This window comes from Jaculus jaculus, chromosome 5 (genome assembly GCF_020740685.1).
Source record: "Jaculus jaculus isolate mJacJac1 chromosome 5, mJacJac1.mat.Y.cur, whole genome shotgun sequence".
Lineage (NCBI taxonomy): Eukaryota > Metazoa > Chordata > Mammalia > Rodentia > Dipodidae > Jaculus > Jaculus jaculus.
In genome coordinates this window covers 169051938-169067613 of record NC_059106.1, presented here as the reverse complement: position 1 = coordinate 169067613, position 15676 = coordinate 169051938, and the positions used below count along the sequence as shown (strand labels likewise).

At 41.9% G+C, this 15676-nt stretch overlaps 1 protein-coding gene across 4 annotated transcripts in view; it reads right to left on the bottom strand.

Moving 5' to 3' along the window:
- The window catches only part of Birc6 (baculoviral IAP repeat containing 6), a 202419-nt gene that overhangs the window by 19848 nt on the left and 166895 nt on the right, over nt 1-15676 (bottom strand). For all 4 annotated transcript variants that reach the window (XM_045148971.1, XM_045148972.1, XM_045148973.1 and 1 more), the window contains exons 66-68: nt 14350-14560; nt 2816-2961; nt 1134-1244 (exon numbers count right to left, since the gene is read on the bottom strand). In XM_045148971.1, coding sequence (XP_045004906.1) covers nt 1134-1244; nt 2816-2961; nt 14350-14560 — 468 coding nt within the window. The remainder of the gene's footprint in view (nt 1-1133; nt 1245-2815; nt 2962-14349; nt 14561-15676) is intronic.

Below are 15676 nucleotides of genomic sequence, written 5' to 3'. Positions count from 1 at the left end.
CTAAAAGCCAAAATAAACCTCTTTTTCCCAAAAGCTGCTCTAGATCGGGTGATTTCTACCAGCAATGAGATCCTGACTGCAACACCACATAAAGACAGATATACAAATTGACATGTGCATTTTTAGTTCATTAAAAAGAGAGTGCAGTGCAATGGAGAAATGGCTTAGTGGTTAATGCGCTTGCCTGTGAAGCCTAAGTACTCATGTTCGAATCTCCAGGTCCCACATAAGCCAGACACACAATGACGGAAGTGTGCAGTGTTGTACATGGGCACAAGGAGGCACAAAAGGAGGCTCATGCGTCTAGAGCTCATTTGTAGCAGCAGAAGGCCCTAGCATGCCCATTTTTTTCTCTCTCTTTCTCTCTCAAATAAAAATAGAAAGAGGGCTGGAGAGATGGCTTAGTGGTTAAGCGCTTGCCTGTAAAGCCTAAGGACCCCGATTTGAGGCTCGATTCCTCAGGACCCACATTAGCCAGATGCACAAGGGGGCACACACGTGTCTGGAGTTCATTTACAGTGGCTGATGCCCTGGTGTGCCCATTCTGTCTCTCTCTCTCTCTCTATGTGCCTCTTTCTCTCTCTGTCGCTCTCAAATAAAAATAAAAAACAAAAAAAATTTTAAAAAAGAGAGAGAGAGCAAGGCTAGAGAGATGACTTGTTGGCTAAAAGCATCTGCTTACAAAGCCTGGTGCCCAGGTCTGATTCCCCGGTACTAACACGGTAACAGATGTACAGAGTGGTGTATGCATCTGGAGTTCCTTTGCAGTGGCAGGAGGCCCTGGCACACCCATATCCACTTTTTTTTCTTTAATTAAAAAAAAAAAAAACAGACAAAAAAGAAAGAGAACATGCCACTGTTGTACCAATCTTCACTTTACTCAAAATAAATTTTAAAAACTGTGTGTGTGTGGTCCGTCCTCACGGGGAGGGAAGCTTCTAATTCAGGATCTCTTGTACTGCAGCCTGATCTTGAAAATGCAAGCTACCCATTTCAGCCTCCTGTGACTTGGATATGGACATATACCACCATGCCTAACTCAAGTCTAAAAAGCTTTAATTTACTAGGGAACACTTAATGGTCCTGCTGAAATACTGAATGACATCTTTGCAAAAGAAAAAATTTCAACTTACCAAACTGTAGTTTCTTCATGACAGCCACATATTTTTCTTCAAGGGATTTTAATACTGACATAGGTTTAGGTTTCATAGTTGCCTTCTTTGCATATTCACCTAGTTTTTTTTCTGTTATAAAACATTTAAGATAATAGTATACAATTCTGAAGATTAAAATGAAAAACAATTAACTTAAGAATTCTAAGCTTTGAATGTCAAATTTTTACCAAACTTCAAAATTAGCCTGCTTATTATACAACTTTTAGAAAAATAGTTTTCTTTTTTCTCTACAGAGCAAAAAAAAAATCTCTTAATAATATTTAAAGTAGCAGAATTGAACTGACATAAATGATCACTGTTCTGTTACAAACACATGAGGCTCACTGTTTACTAAATTCTCATATGCTGTCTTCTACTGGGCGGGTGGGGGGGGAGGTGAATGGAAGGTGGGTAACACAGGGTCTCCTTACAGAGTCCAAACTGACACTGAATTCATAATCCCTCTGTCACTACTGCCAAGTGTGGGATCACAGTTGGATGTCATCATGGATAGCAACCCAAATAGTCTATTTCCTATCTAACAAAATGGCCCTTTGCAATTTCATGATTTTCAGTGAGAAGAGAGGTAGGCGGGGGGGACACCAAAGGATGCATGTTGTCCATGTACTAAATTTAAATTTAGTCTTAGCATATGCAGAAAGGATATTCTGAAATGTGAAAGTATTCGCAACTAAGATGCAAAAAAAGAAAAAGCAAAATCCACGGAGAATAAACTTTTTGAGTAAAGAAACTTGCATAAAAAGTAATAAGTTAGGGCTGGAGAGATGGCTTAGCGGTTAAGCGCTTGCCTGTGAAGCCTAAGGACCCCGGTTCGAGGCTCAGTTCCCCAGGTCCCACGTTAGCCAGATGCACAAGGGGGCGCACGTGTCTGGAGTTCATTTGCAGAGGCTGGAAGCCCTGGCACGCCCATTCTCTCTCTCCCTCTATCTGTCTTTCTCTCTGAGTCTGTCGCTCTCAAATAAATAAATAAATAAATAAATAAATAAATAAATAAATAAATAAATAAATAAAATAGTAGTAAGTTAAAGTGGGAACAGAAAGGCTATTTTCATTAGCTAAAGTAGCAAAAGAGCCGGGCATGGTGGCACACACCTTCAATCCCAGCCCTTGGGAGGCAGAAGGAGGATGAGTTCAAGGCCGCCCTGAGACTATATGGTGGATTCCAGGTCAGCCTGGGCTAGAGTGAGACCCTACCTCGAGGGGGTGGGGGGGTTCAAATGAAAAGTCACCTAAGAGAGCAATGCTGGGGAGATGGCTCCGCGGTTGGATGTACTTGCTTACAGAACCTGCCCTCCTGGGCTCAATTCTCCAGCACCATGCAAAACCAGCCACAAAGTAGAGTGTGCATCTGTGATCCCTGCTCACCTACAGTGGGAGGTGGAGCCAAGAGAAGCAGAAAATCCTGGACATGAATTCCAGGGTTAGCCTGAGCTAGAGTGAGACCCTACCTCAAAAGACAGGGGAGGGGAGGGGGGGCAGATCCTGGACCGGACTTGTTTGCAGCAGTGAGAGATCCTGTCTCAAAGAAGGCAGAACAGACAAACCCCCTGATCTCTTCATGTGTGCCATGGCATAGAGACACTCATTCATACACAGAGACACATGCACTAAATGAATAGGTAACTAACATTTGTGCTGACCTTGATTTGCCTGCTGCAAGCTGGTGGTGGCGGCAGAAACGATCTCAGCCGTCTTTTGGATGTCTGGTACCAAAAGAGTCAGGCCTTCTGGTTCTGGATCTGATGTATCAGGTTTTACTCCCGTTTTGACATTTTCCCTTTTAGACCTGAATCATTTTGCAAAACATGGAAAGAAATGCAAGAAAAATTATTTTATTAAGTCTACAAATAGAACGTGCACATGTTAGCAACAGCGGTGAGCAGCAGAGAGAGAGCACGCTGCACTGTGTATGTCATGGGGGATGCAGACCGGGGCAGATCAGAGGTCTATCTAATTCATTAAGACTTTGGAAGCCATAGGTGAACAACTAAAATAATAAACAACAACTGTTCCTTTTTTTCCCTTCTAGCTAAAAGCAAAAGATAAATGCCATAGTACAAAGTACCCAGATGTTTACAGTATCTTTAGACCCTAATCTTTGAAGACAAAGGACCAAGAAATTAAAACAGCATTTTTTCAAGGTCAGGTCACACTCTTATCAAGCCCAGGTAACCTGGGATTCACTCAGCTGGCCTCATTCTCACAGGGATCTTCCTACCTCGGCCTTCTGAGTGCTAGGATGCATGCCTGGCTTAGTAGTTCAGTGAACGTTAATTTTTGTTTGTTTGTTTGTTTGTTTTCGAGGTAGGGTCTCACGCTAGCCCAAAATGACCTGCAATTCACTACAGAGTCTCAGGGTGGCCCCAAACTCACGGCGATCCTCCTACCTCTGGCTCCCCAGGGCTGGGATTAAAGGTGTGCAACACCACACCAGCTTTCAGTGAATGTTAATTTTTTAAGAATGAAAGTTAGTATTTCAGAATAGACTGCAGGTTCACTACGGGGGATCTTTCTACAATGTACTTCTATACTATTAAGCTTAAAATTAAACACCAACTGTTATGACATCACAGCAAATTATAATGACAGGATGCATTACGGCAAGGTTTCAGTGAGGAGAACACTACTGGCGTCTCTAGGTGGCTGCGATGGTAGTTCAACACAAGAGTCACTCAGCACGATGAAACATCATTTCCTTTTCTTAAAAGCATTTTCATTCATTTATTTATTTACAAGCAGAGGCAGATAGGAGACAGAGAGAATGAGCACAGCACACCCTCCAGTCATTGCAAAGGAACTCGAGATGCATGTGTACTTTGTGCATCTGTTTTACATGGGTACAGGGGAACTGAACCTAAGTGTTGCTATGCTTTGCAAAAAAGCACCATGACGGCTGAGCTATCTCTCCAGCCCCTTCCTTTTCCTTTATTACAGATCTTGGCATATATTACTCACATAATAATCTGCTTAGACTTCTTTTAAAGGTTTTTTGAGGCAGGGTCTCACTCTATTTTGGGCTGGTCTGGAAATTACTCTGTAGCCCCACGTTAGCCTTGAACTCCTCCTGGCAATCCTCCAACCTAGCCTCTGCAGTGCTGGGATTAAAGGCATGCACCACCACACCCAGCTATCTGTTTAAGAGTTTAAAATATATATATATATATGTATGTATGTATGTATGTATGTATGTATGTATACACACACACACACACACACACACACATACATACTGTTAATTCAGTACATTTATTTATTGGAGAAAGACAGCTGCAGAACCTCTTGCAAACTCTAGATACATGTGTCACTTTGTGATTATGGCTTTATGTGGGTACTGGGGAATAGAACTCAGACTTACAGTCTTTGCAATCAAGGGCCTTTAACCTTTGAGCCATCTCCCCAGCCCAGTAAATAAAAAAATTCAAAACACAGAAAATAAGGGTGTTTGAAATGTTTGTAAGGTATTATTTAAACTACGGAGCACTTAATTTTCTAGATATATAGCTACCAACCAAAGGACATTACCATTATACTAAGAGTATTTCACTAGGCATAGAGCCACTGAGAACTATGTTCGAAAAAAGCAGAATGTGAAAGAAACTTTAACAAAAGAACATGTCATCTACACACAAAAGGAACCTTTATCACAAGGACAAAATTCTGGACAGAAGCAATTCTGTGTTTAACAGCAGGCAGATAAGAACCAGTAAACCAAGAGGTCTCTGTTGTGTGCAGCAAGAGCAAGTGAATGCAGGCCTGAACTGTCTGTACTGAAATGAGTGAGCTTCAGGGGATCAAGCAAGCCCTACTATCCATACATATCTGTACAGTTTATTCTACCTCACCTGGCAAGATGACTCCCCTGAAAAGGCAAAGCGTGTAGCTAAATTACTGCCCTATTTTCCCTCTGATGTAGGGAGTCACAGAGAACACATGACTATTTTTGTTTGCCACTCAGGAAACCACATGGCATGTGTTGCATTGTACACCATTTCAACCATCAACTTCTCCGTGTGTATGTGAATATGGGTTTGTGTTTATGCAAGGAGAGTACAGTAAATGTTCTAAAACTGTTTGAGTACCTGATGGTTTTAAAGCTCCAGTCCACAAAGTAGCATTTATAACACTGAAATAAAATTGAGCCTACAATTTAATAGTTAAGCAGGCCTTTTCTTAATGAAAACATGACTATAGGGGTCTAGAGAGATGGCTCAGTGGTAAACATGCTTGCTTGAAAAGCTTGAGGGCCCAGATTCAATTCCCCTCTATCCATGTAAAGTCAGATCCACAAAATGGCACATACATCTGGAGGTCATCTGCAAAAGGAAAAGGCCCTGGTGAGCCCATTCTCATTCATATTCTCTTCTCTCCCCTCCCTCCAAATAATTTTTTCAAGGTAGGGTCTTGTTCTAGCCCAGGATGACCTGGAATTCACTATGTAGTCTCAGGGTAGCCTCAAACTCACAATGATCCTCCTTCCTCTGCTTCCCAAGTGCTGGGATTAAAGACAGAGTACCACCATGCCCAGCAGTAAAATACTTTTTTAAAAATCATGACTATAGTGGAAAAATATCAAACAAGTTCTCAATGGCATGTATCAAATACTGTTACTAACCAGTTTTAAACATTAAGAAACAATAATAAGCAATTTTTACTATACGTTTAAAAAGCTTCTTAATTACTAGGGCCAATGAACTAGAAAAAGAAAACACACAGTAGTCTTGAGACGACTGTTCTGGTAATGGTAGAATAGAATGCAGACAATGTTCTACGCCTGTCATCACTCAGATGATCCTCTTACAAAAGATGTCAATTAGTCAACATATTTTGCCAACCTGAAAAGAAAGGCTCTTTTTTTGGAGGAGGGGGAACCCCTTCCAGAAAAGGCATTTTCTCTTGGAAGAGCCTAGAGAATGATGTGAGTCAAGGCACTTGAAGGCTCTATCATAACACCCTTTCACATGGAGGTTATCCTTGGAAAACCACCAATTCTGAAATGCAAGCCTGCTTATCAATTCCAAGTTCCTAATTCAAAATTTTAAAAATGACTAATAAGTCATTAAAGCAGTTTTAAAAAAAAGGATGGTAAGTTTTATGAAAGATTTGTTTTTTTAGTTTTATGTGTTTTAAAGTAAAATTAAAGTTTCAGAAAAGACCAAGATCCAGAAGTTAAAAAAATCTGACATCAAGTTTATAACATAAAAGTATCTCAAATCTTACAATGAAGACAATGGTTGAAAACTCATAATGCAAATACACACCTCAGACCTTCACACAAGTTCTCAAAGAACTTAATCTTCAGTGGTCTCTTTGACAAAAATCAATGATCGCCAAATGGTGACAAGATGTCAAAGATAGGAAGGATACACTCTACCTGCCTGTAAGTGACAGTAACTATTCATGGAACGTTCAACTGAAGTCACAAGTCTCTTTTCTTTAGAAACTTTAGGTTACTGTCAACCCATATGTAGGCCCAGTTCATGAAAAAAAGGCCATACCTTAGCTCACATCCTGAAGTCTGTGTGAAAAGCTATTTGATTTCAAGGCACCTAGCTGGAAGTAGGTCTTTGAGACTGATAATGGATCCAACATGGTAAAAGCAATCAGCGACGGCCGCTACCATGGCATCCGCTGCTGTGTGCATACGCTGCATCTGGCTGTGATCACTGCCCTGAAGAAATACGAGGAAGCAACTCAAGTTTCTACTATGGCAAAGAATTAACTGTAAACATTTTCCACTATGCTGTGAATTCCAACTAGGTAGCTAGTAAGTTAAGCAAATGTTGGCTCTGTGAAATAAAATCTGAACTAGGATGTGAGCAAAATGGGAAAAATTTTCTCAAAACCAAATGTTTTTTTTGAAAAACCCCAAATTTCAATGATCAGTTATATTAACATTCTCTAATAAGACTGCCATCCATTGAGTTAGTGGTTAAGTCTAAATATACCATATCAGATTTCTGTTCTTTCATAATCCGCACATGAATAACAACTTAATGCAGCTAACTTTCTTGGCAGAATAATAGAAACTATTTTTTTACTCCCTCATACCCCCAAATCCAAAGCTGAATGACTCATACAGTTGAAGCTTAGTTCTTAACCCTGATTTCTCTTTAGTGTTACTTAGCTCTTTCTTTTTGAAAGTATTTCATGTTATAGTTATTTATTTTAGAGAAGGGGACAGAGGGATAGGTGCAGTGGCCTTGAGCCACTGCGGACTGACTCCAGATACACGCGCCACCTTTGAATTTGAACTTCATCTGGCTGACTTGTGTCCTGGGAACCAAATGTGGGTCCTTTGACTTTGGCAGCCAGCACCTGAACCACTAAGCCACCTCTCTGGCCCATTACTGCATTCTAATTATATCAGTTTACTTGTTTAAATCTTTAAGTACAAGTGTAGTTTAGTGTTTTTAAAATAAAAGCAGAAAAGAAACTTCTGCATCTTGGGAAGTATAAACAAGAAATATTAAAATAGGAAGCAATTAAAACAGATGCAAGAAGCCCTCATAAAGAAAGCCTTGCTCTGCAATGGAGTGCAGTTGGGTTTAGGCCCAATGAGCGCCACCATACGAAAGGAAGGTACTGTCTGCTACTGAAGACTGGAGGTGGCAGCGATCACCTGTTCCAATACTTTACCAACAGACAACCTGACTGACACAGACACCAATGCCGGCTTCACTGGGTCAAATACCAAGTAGAAGCCCTGCTTAGGATCCTTGAAATAAAGGAACATCGAAGCCAGGCGGGGTAGCGCACACCTTTAATCCCAGCACTGGGGAGGCAGAGGTAGGAGGATCGCTGTGAGTTCAAGGCCACCCTGAGACTCCATAGTGAATTCCAGGTCTGCCTGGACTGGAGTGAAACCCTACCTCAGAGAAAAAAAAAAGGGGGGGGGGGGGACAAAGAAAGAAATCTGGTCTTTCATTTTACATGCATGGCAGGTACTCATGGGAAAAAGAAAAACTAGGAAATGTTTCTCAATAGAAACCATAGTAAGCGGTATGAAATGGGAAAGTTATGACTGAAGTCCTACAAGATCCATCATGAGGGGGCTTAAAATAAGAGAATTTAGGGTTGGAAAGATGACTTAGTGGTTAAGCCACTTGCCTATGAAGCCTAAGGACTCAGGTTCAATTCCCCAGTACCCACGTAAGCCAGATGCACAAGGTGAAACACTGGAGTGTTTTGGCAATGGCCCTGGTGCGCCCATCCCCCCTCCCTTCTCAAAAAAATAAATAAAATAATAATAAGAGAATCTAGGGCAGGCTCAATGGATAAAGTGCTTGGTGTTCAAGCTTGAGTACCGGAGGTCAATCTCCAGGCCCCACATGAGGAAACAGTTTCTATCATCTACTAACAATGCTATGGGGAGGACTGACAGAGCTCTGAACAAGAGCAGCAAAAAGAAAAACAGCTGGGAGTGGTGGAGCATGCCTTTAATTCCAGCACTTGGGACACAAAGGTAGAAGAATAGTTGTGGATTCAAGGCTACCCAGAGAGCACAAAGTGAATTCCAGGTCAGTCTGGGCTACAGCAAGACCCTACCTCAAAAAATAAATAGATAAGTAAATAAACAAACAGTAGAGTGAGATCAAGAGAAAGCATGCTTCAAATGAGGTGGACAGTGCACACATACCAAGGCACATGCATACCCATGCTCACATACAAAAAAATTTTTTTTTTAATTTTATTTATTTATTTGAGAGTGACAGACACAGAGAGAAAGACAGATAGAGGGAGAGAGAGAATGGGCGCGCCAATTTTGAGAGAGAGAAAAAAAAAAGGTGGCAGAAAGAATGTAAGAGCCAAAGGAAGGGTAAGACTTCTTACAGTGTACTCCTCCAGACACAAAATGGCCTGGATATCCATGACCTCACAGTGCCTGACACTACCTACACAAGACCTTCATAAGAGGAGGAAAAGACCATGACATCAAAATAAGAGAGAGACTGAGACTGAGAGGGGGATGGAGAATGGAGTTTCAAAGGGAAAAGTGGGGGAAGGGAGGGCATCACTGTGGGATATTGTTTACAATCATGGAAGTTCTTAGAAAACGCGTGCCTAAGCACTACTGAAGAGAAGTCACCTCCTGAATACGGACAGCACACCACCTAGACAGCTATCAAGTAAGACTCTGAGGCCAAGTCTCCCTTTCAATTTTGTTTTTCTTTTGTTTTTTTGTTTTTCGAGGTAGGGTCTCACTCTGGTCCAGGCTGACCTGGAATTAACTCTGTCATCTCAGGGTGGCCTTGAACTCATGGCGATCCTCCTACCTCTGCCTCCCGAGTGCTGGGATTAAAGGCGTGCGCCACCACGCCCGGCTCTCCCTTTCAATTTTATGAGATCATGAAATTCTGAATATCCTAAAATAAGATTATTTGGCTACTAGAGTCAGGAAAAGTCTGAATGGATGATCAGAAGAATAATCACAGGACCTTGCCTCAGAAAAAAACAAAAACAGAGCTAGAAATCCTAGCACTCCAGAGGCAGAGGCAGAACAATCTCCATGAGTTCAAGGCCACCCTGAGACTACATAGTGAATTCCAGGTCAGCCTGAGCTAGAGTGAGACCTTACCTCGAAACCCCCTCCCTCCCCCTCCCAAAAAAAGGGGGCTGGAGAGATGGCTTAGCAGTTAAGGCACTTACCTGCAAAGCCAATGGACCTAGGTTTGACTCCCCAGAACACACATAAACCAGATGCACAAGGCGGAGCACACGTCTGGAGTTCATTTGCAGCAACTAAAGACCCTGGCCCACTCTCGTTACCTGCCTATTTGTCTGTCTGTCTCTCTCTCTCAAATAAATAAAATGTGTTTTGTTTTAAGTGATGTGTCTGGTGTTCATTTGCAGTGGCAAGAGACCCCAGCACACCCATACCTCTGCACATGCACTCACAAATAAACATGTTTTTTGTTTCCAAGGTATGCTCTCTATCCAAGGCTGACCTAGAACTCACTCTATAGTCTCAGACTGGCAACAAACTCTTGCTGCTCCTCCAAGCTCTGCCTCCCAAGTACTAGGATTAAAGGTATGTGTTGCCATGCCCAACTCAAATTATTTTCATTAAAAAAAATCATTTTACATTAATATTATACTATAGAGGTAGAAACACTGTCAGTAATTTTAAGGTGGTTTTTTCTTTGGTAGGGTCTCACTCTAGCCCAGGCTGACCTGGAGCTCACTCTGTAGCCCAAAGTGGCCTCCTGAATACTGGGATTGTACATATTAGCCACCAGCTCTACCATTAGTTGGGTTTTTTTTGTTTGTTTGTTTTTCAAGGTAGGGTCTCACTCTAACCCAGACTGGCCTGGAATTCATTAGTTAGTCTCAGGGTGGCCTTGAACTCAAGGCGATCCTCTTACCTATGCCTCCCAAGTGCTGCGATTAAAAGTGTGTGCCACCACGGCCGACTCCAATAGTTTTAAAAGTTAAACTTGGGCTGGAGAGATAGTTCCAAAGGTAAAGATGCTTGCTTGCAAAGCCTGAGAGCCCACGTTCACTTCCCAGCGCCCACATGAAACGCACCGCACGAAGTGCACTAAGGCGCACGCGTGCAGGCTCCCTGCGGCAGCAGGAGGCCCGGTGTGCTCTTGCTCTCTGCCTCTCTTGGAATTATTTTTAAGTTCTAAGCAGTATCTTTAATCTTTGTCTAAGAAGTATAATAAATATTTTCTTGCCTGCTGCAGGTAGCAAGAAAAGCAAGTAATACACCTCACCAAAACTTATTTATGTATTTACTTATACACTGGGAGGGAGGGAGGGAAGATCTGTCAGGACCTCTTACTGCTACACATGAACTCCAGATGCATGCACCACTTATCTGCGTGCATACCCCCTGCAACAAAATCTCTTGCTGCTGCAAGCAAACACCAGACATTTGCACCAATTTCTGCATCTAGGTTTACAAGGGCTGTTGGAGAACTGAACCCAGGACAGCAGGCTTTGGAAACAAGTACCTTTACCTTGTGAGCCATCTCCCCAGCCCTGTGTTTCCTTTTTATTCAGTCCAGGATCCAAGCTGGAGGGAACAGTGCTGCTCAAAAGTTAACAAGGGTTATCCCACCTCAATTTATTTTATTTAATTAAGTTAACCCCACACACGCATGTCCAAAGGCTCATTTCCTAGGTGATTCTAGATCCAGTCAATCTGACAATAAATCTTAAACATTACAAGCATGTTTCGTTGGTATACAATTTTTTTAACTTCATGAATGAATGCTAGGGTCCCTTGCCACTACAAACAAAACCCAGACATGTGTATCACTTGGTGTGTCTGGCCTTACATAGGTATGGGGAAAATCAAACCTGAGTCAGCAGGCTTTACAAGCAAGCACCTTTAAGCCACTGAGCTATCTCCCCCAGACCAGTACATGATGTTTTAAATTCAAGGCATAATTTATTTATTCTAGTTAAAAAATTATTTTTTAGATTTCAAATTGACAATAAAGAGCTCCAATTAAACTCAGTTATGCTCCATCTAAAATTATTTTTTTAGTAATCACCATACTTCACAAAGAAATCAAGCTTCCCTTCATAAAATCATATAGCATATGTTATATAGGCATCCAAAATTCCATTCACTACAGTAAGCTTATTTATAACAAACCAAATTAAAAATTGTTTTTTGAGTAAGACTCTATAACAAGCAAAACCATAGTGTATTATTACTATTACTATTATTTTGGTTTGTTTGTTTTTCAAGGTAGGGTCTCTAGCTCAGCCTGACCTGGAACTCATAGTGATCCTCCTACCTCTGCCTCATGAGTGCTGGGATTAAAAAGCGTGTGCCACCACACCCAGCTCTATTATTTTTTATGTAATAAATAAAATGTCCCTGGGTCAAGACACTTAATGTACACAAATAGCAATGCTTCGTTTCAAGGTACTACAAACACACTACAAGAGGTGCAGCAGCTCACAGCAGAGCTTTCCTGAGAAGACATGTAGGCAACTTCTAAGCAGATACAGCATACAGATTTGCCACAAACGTTTACTGGCACACAAACTGCGAAGGCAGACAGTAAGAATGTCTAATCAGATGTCTGTCAAAACGGCGCTTACTTTGAGAGAATTAGTCTGGTTCAATGAGGGCCCTGTACTATTTTTTAAACAACTACAATGGCCGCTTAGATTACCAGTCTAATAGAGTAGAGGGAAGGAATAGCAGAAAATGGAACCAAATACAATACTCTTATGCTCTATACAACAGAAAAGAATACTCTTATCAAAGAAAACGTACCTCTGTAAAGGAGTAAATATGACCCTCAGTCTTTATTTTATGATGTTGGAGAACCAAGTCTCACTCTATAGTCCAGGTTAGCCTCAAATGTGGCAGGCTCAAGTGATCCTCCTACCTTAGCCAACATGCCGGGCTGAACTTACACTTTTTCCATGTTTGCAATCCTCACTGCCTGGAGATAAGTCCACAGACTATCCCTCACGCCCTGCTGGGGACTGACGCCAGAACCTTGTGCTTGCTAGGCAAATGCTCTACAGTGAGCCCAATGCCTACTCCCAGTTTCATAGCTTCAAAGTCATAATGGGGCTGGAGAGATGGTTTAAGGGTTAAGGTACATGCCTGCAAAGCCTAAAGACCCAGACTCTCTCCCTTTCCAGATCCCACATAAGTCAGACGCACAAGAGGTGAGGCAAGTACAAGGTCGCACATGCCCACTAAGTGGCACAAGTGTCTGGAGTTCAACTGCACTGGCTAAGGTTGGCACACCATTTCCCTCTCCCTAAAAAAGTTGGAATGAAAGTCAACATAGGTCAATCTGAAAATTCAATATTTTTCTCTCAAAGATAAAGACTAACAAAAGCTATTCAGTGACTGGAAAAAGACCTTTCAGTGACTAATTCTGTGCTATTATTTGACCTACAAGGTTTAAATAACAGGTTCTTAAAAACAACTGTGTCATCCAGGCGTGGTGGTGCACACCTTTAATCCCAGCACTCCAGAGGCAGAGGTAGGAGAATCGCGGTAAGTTCAAGGCCACCCTGAGACTACACAGTGAGTGAATCCCAGGTCAGCCAGGACTAGAGTGAGACCCTGCCTCGAAAAAAACAAAACAAAACCAAAAAAAAAAAAAAAACAAAAAAAAACCCCACAACTGTGTCCAGACAAAGCACAGATGAGGACACTGACTTACAAGTCCACTGACAGGTGCTGAGCAGCCTCTGCCACAAAGAGCGTCTGATAAGAGGACTTCATCATCATTTACTAAGGTAAAGTAAACAACAAGTTTAATTGTTCCATATGCAAAAACTTTACTGGAGCCGGGCGCACGGGTGGTAGCGTACACCTTTCATCCCAGCACTCGGGAGGCAGAGGTAGGAGGATCGCCGTGAGTTCAAGGCCACCCTGAGACTCCATAGTGAATTCCAGGTCAGCCTGGGCTACAGTGAGACCCTACCTTGCAAAACCAAAAAAACAAAAACAAAAACTTTACTGGAACACCAACAAATAAAAACTCCATCATGTTGGGTGTGGTGGTGCATGCCTTTAATGCCAGCATTTGGGAGGCAGAGGCAAGAAGATCAATCTGAGTATGAGGTTAACCTGAGATTACATAGTGAATTCTGGTTCAGCCTGGGCTACAGCGAGATCTTACCTCAAGAAAACAACAAACAAACAAAAACCTTGAATCTTCTGAATTCTAAGAAAGTAAGTAATATAAACCCAACATTTCAGCCACCAAGATTCTACCTGCAGACCTTTGTATAAGCTTCAAAAGATGTATGCACAAGGTCACTATGACAAGAAAGAGCCCTCTAGGAAATAGCCAAGTAGAAAACATCTTCAAGTAACAGGGATTTAGAAGCATGAGAACATCATCCGTGATACACAGCCACTGACACTACTCACTGTCTCTGACATCAGTACAAGTGAAACTAGCACTCTGTGTACAATCGATACAATGGAATAATTTTCATAAAACCTTTTTATCTATAGCTACGAAAATCAGCCAACGAGATGTCAGACAAGCCACTGTGAGTAGATGTTCCTAAGTGTAACAGTACAGGTGGGTATCTGTCTTTGTGTATGTATATACTGCTGGGTGTCTGAGTGCTGAAATAACGGACATCGCTAAAAAGAAGAGCAGAAACACGTGGAAAGCTATTTGAACAATACTGTTATGTGGCAAGTTCCAGACAACCAAAGTGGGCACAGCACCTTAAGCGGTTGGTGTAGGTGTCCACACAGGTCTTCATTTTGGCCAACAATGTCCCAACAGAAGTCTGGCATTCAGACTGTTCTTCTTCTTCCTCGCCATTCTCAGGAGACAGAGGCAACAGCAATGGCACCATAGATGTGCAGGAGGCGATGGCCCGAAGCAGTTCCAGCAGAGCCCTGTACAGCGGCACGTGTCTGGCCATGTCCAGAACTACGAGGAGTGAGGGGAAAGGCAAAAACGAGAACGTGTCATCTACATGCTGTCCACACCAACTGGGCTTCACATGGACCTTATGATTAACTGCAAAGTGGGTAAAGGGAATAATGCCAACAAGGCAGCTGGCATGGTGGCTGATCCCCACCTATATTCACAGCACTAAGGAGGCTAAGGTGGGAGGATCACAGCCTGGGGATTATATAGAGTGAGTTCCAGGTCAACCTGGGCTACAGCCAGACCCTGCCTCAAAATAATAATATGGGGCTGAAGAGATAGCTTAGTAGTTAAGGCACATTACTACAAAGTTGAAGGACATTGGTTTGATTCCCCAGGACCCAAATAAACCAGATGCACAAGGTGGCACATGCATCTAGAGTTGTTTGCAGTGCCTGGAAGTCAGGTTGCGCCCCTTCTTTCTCTCTCTCTCTCTCTCTCTCTCCCCCTCCCTCTCCCCCCTCCCTCTCTCTCTGCCTCTTTCTCTCAAATAAATAAATGAAATCCAGGTATGGTAGCACATGCCTTTAATCCCAGCACTCAGAAGGCAAAGGTAGGAGGATCGCCATGAGTTCAAGGCCACCCTGAGACTACATAGTGAATCCCAGGTCAGCCTGGGCTACAGCAAGACCCTACCTTGAACAATCAGAAAACCAAATAAATAAATAAATAAATAAAATAAAAATAATAATATGCACTTTAGGAAAGAAAATCAATTAAGTAGCCCAGATAATACATTGTGGAAATAAAGCATAAAAGTGTAAGTAGATTTTTTTAAAAATAAACAAAAAAAAATTAAAAAGAAGGAGGTAATCAGGGGCTGGGGAAATGGCTCATCAGTTAATGGTGCTTGCTTGTGAAGCCTGCTGGTCCAGGTTCAATGTCCCAGCCACCCATTCATGGCCAGACAAGTATTCATTTCTTGCCAGAAGAGAGACTGTGTGCATATGCACACACCACACACACATGCAAATAAATAAATTTTTTAATCAGGCAATCATACTCAAGTTGCATGTTCTGTCTCATATTCAATTCTGAGCTTTCAAGTTTTTATTTATTTATTTATTTGAGAGCGACAAACACACAGAAAGAAACAGATAGATATATATATAGAGA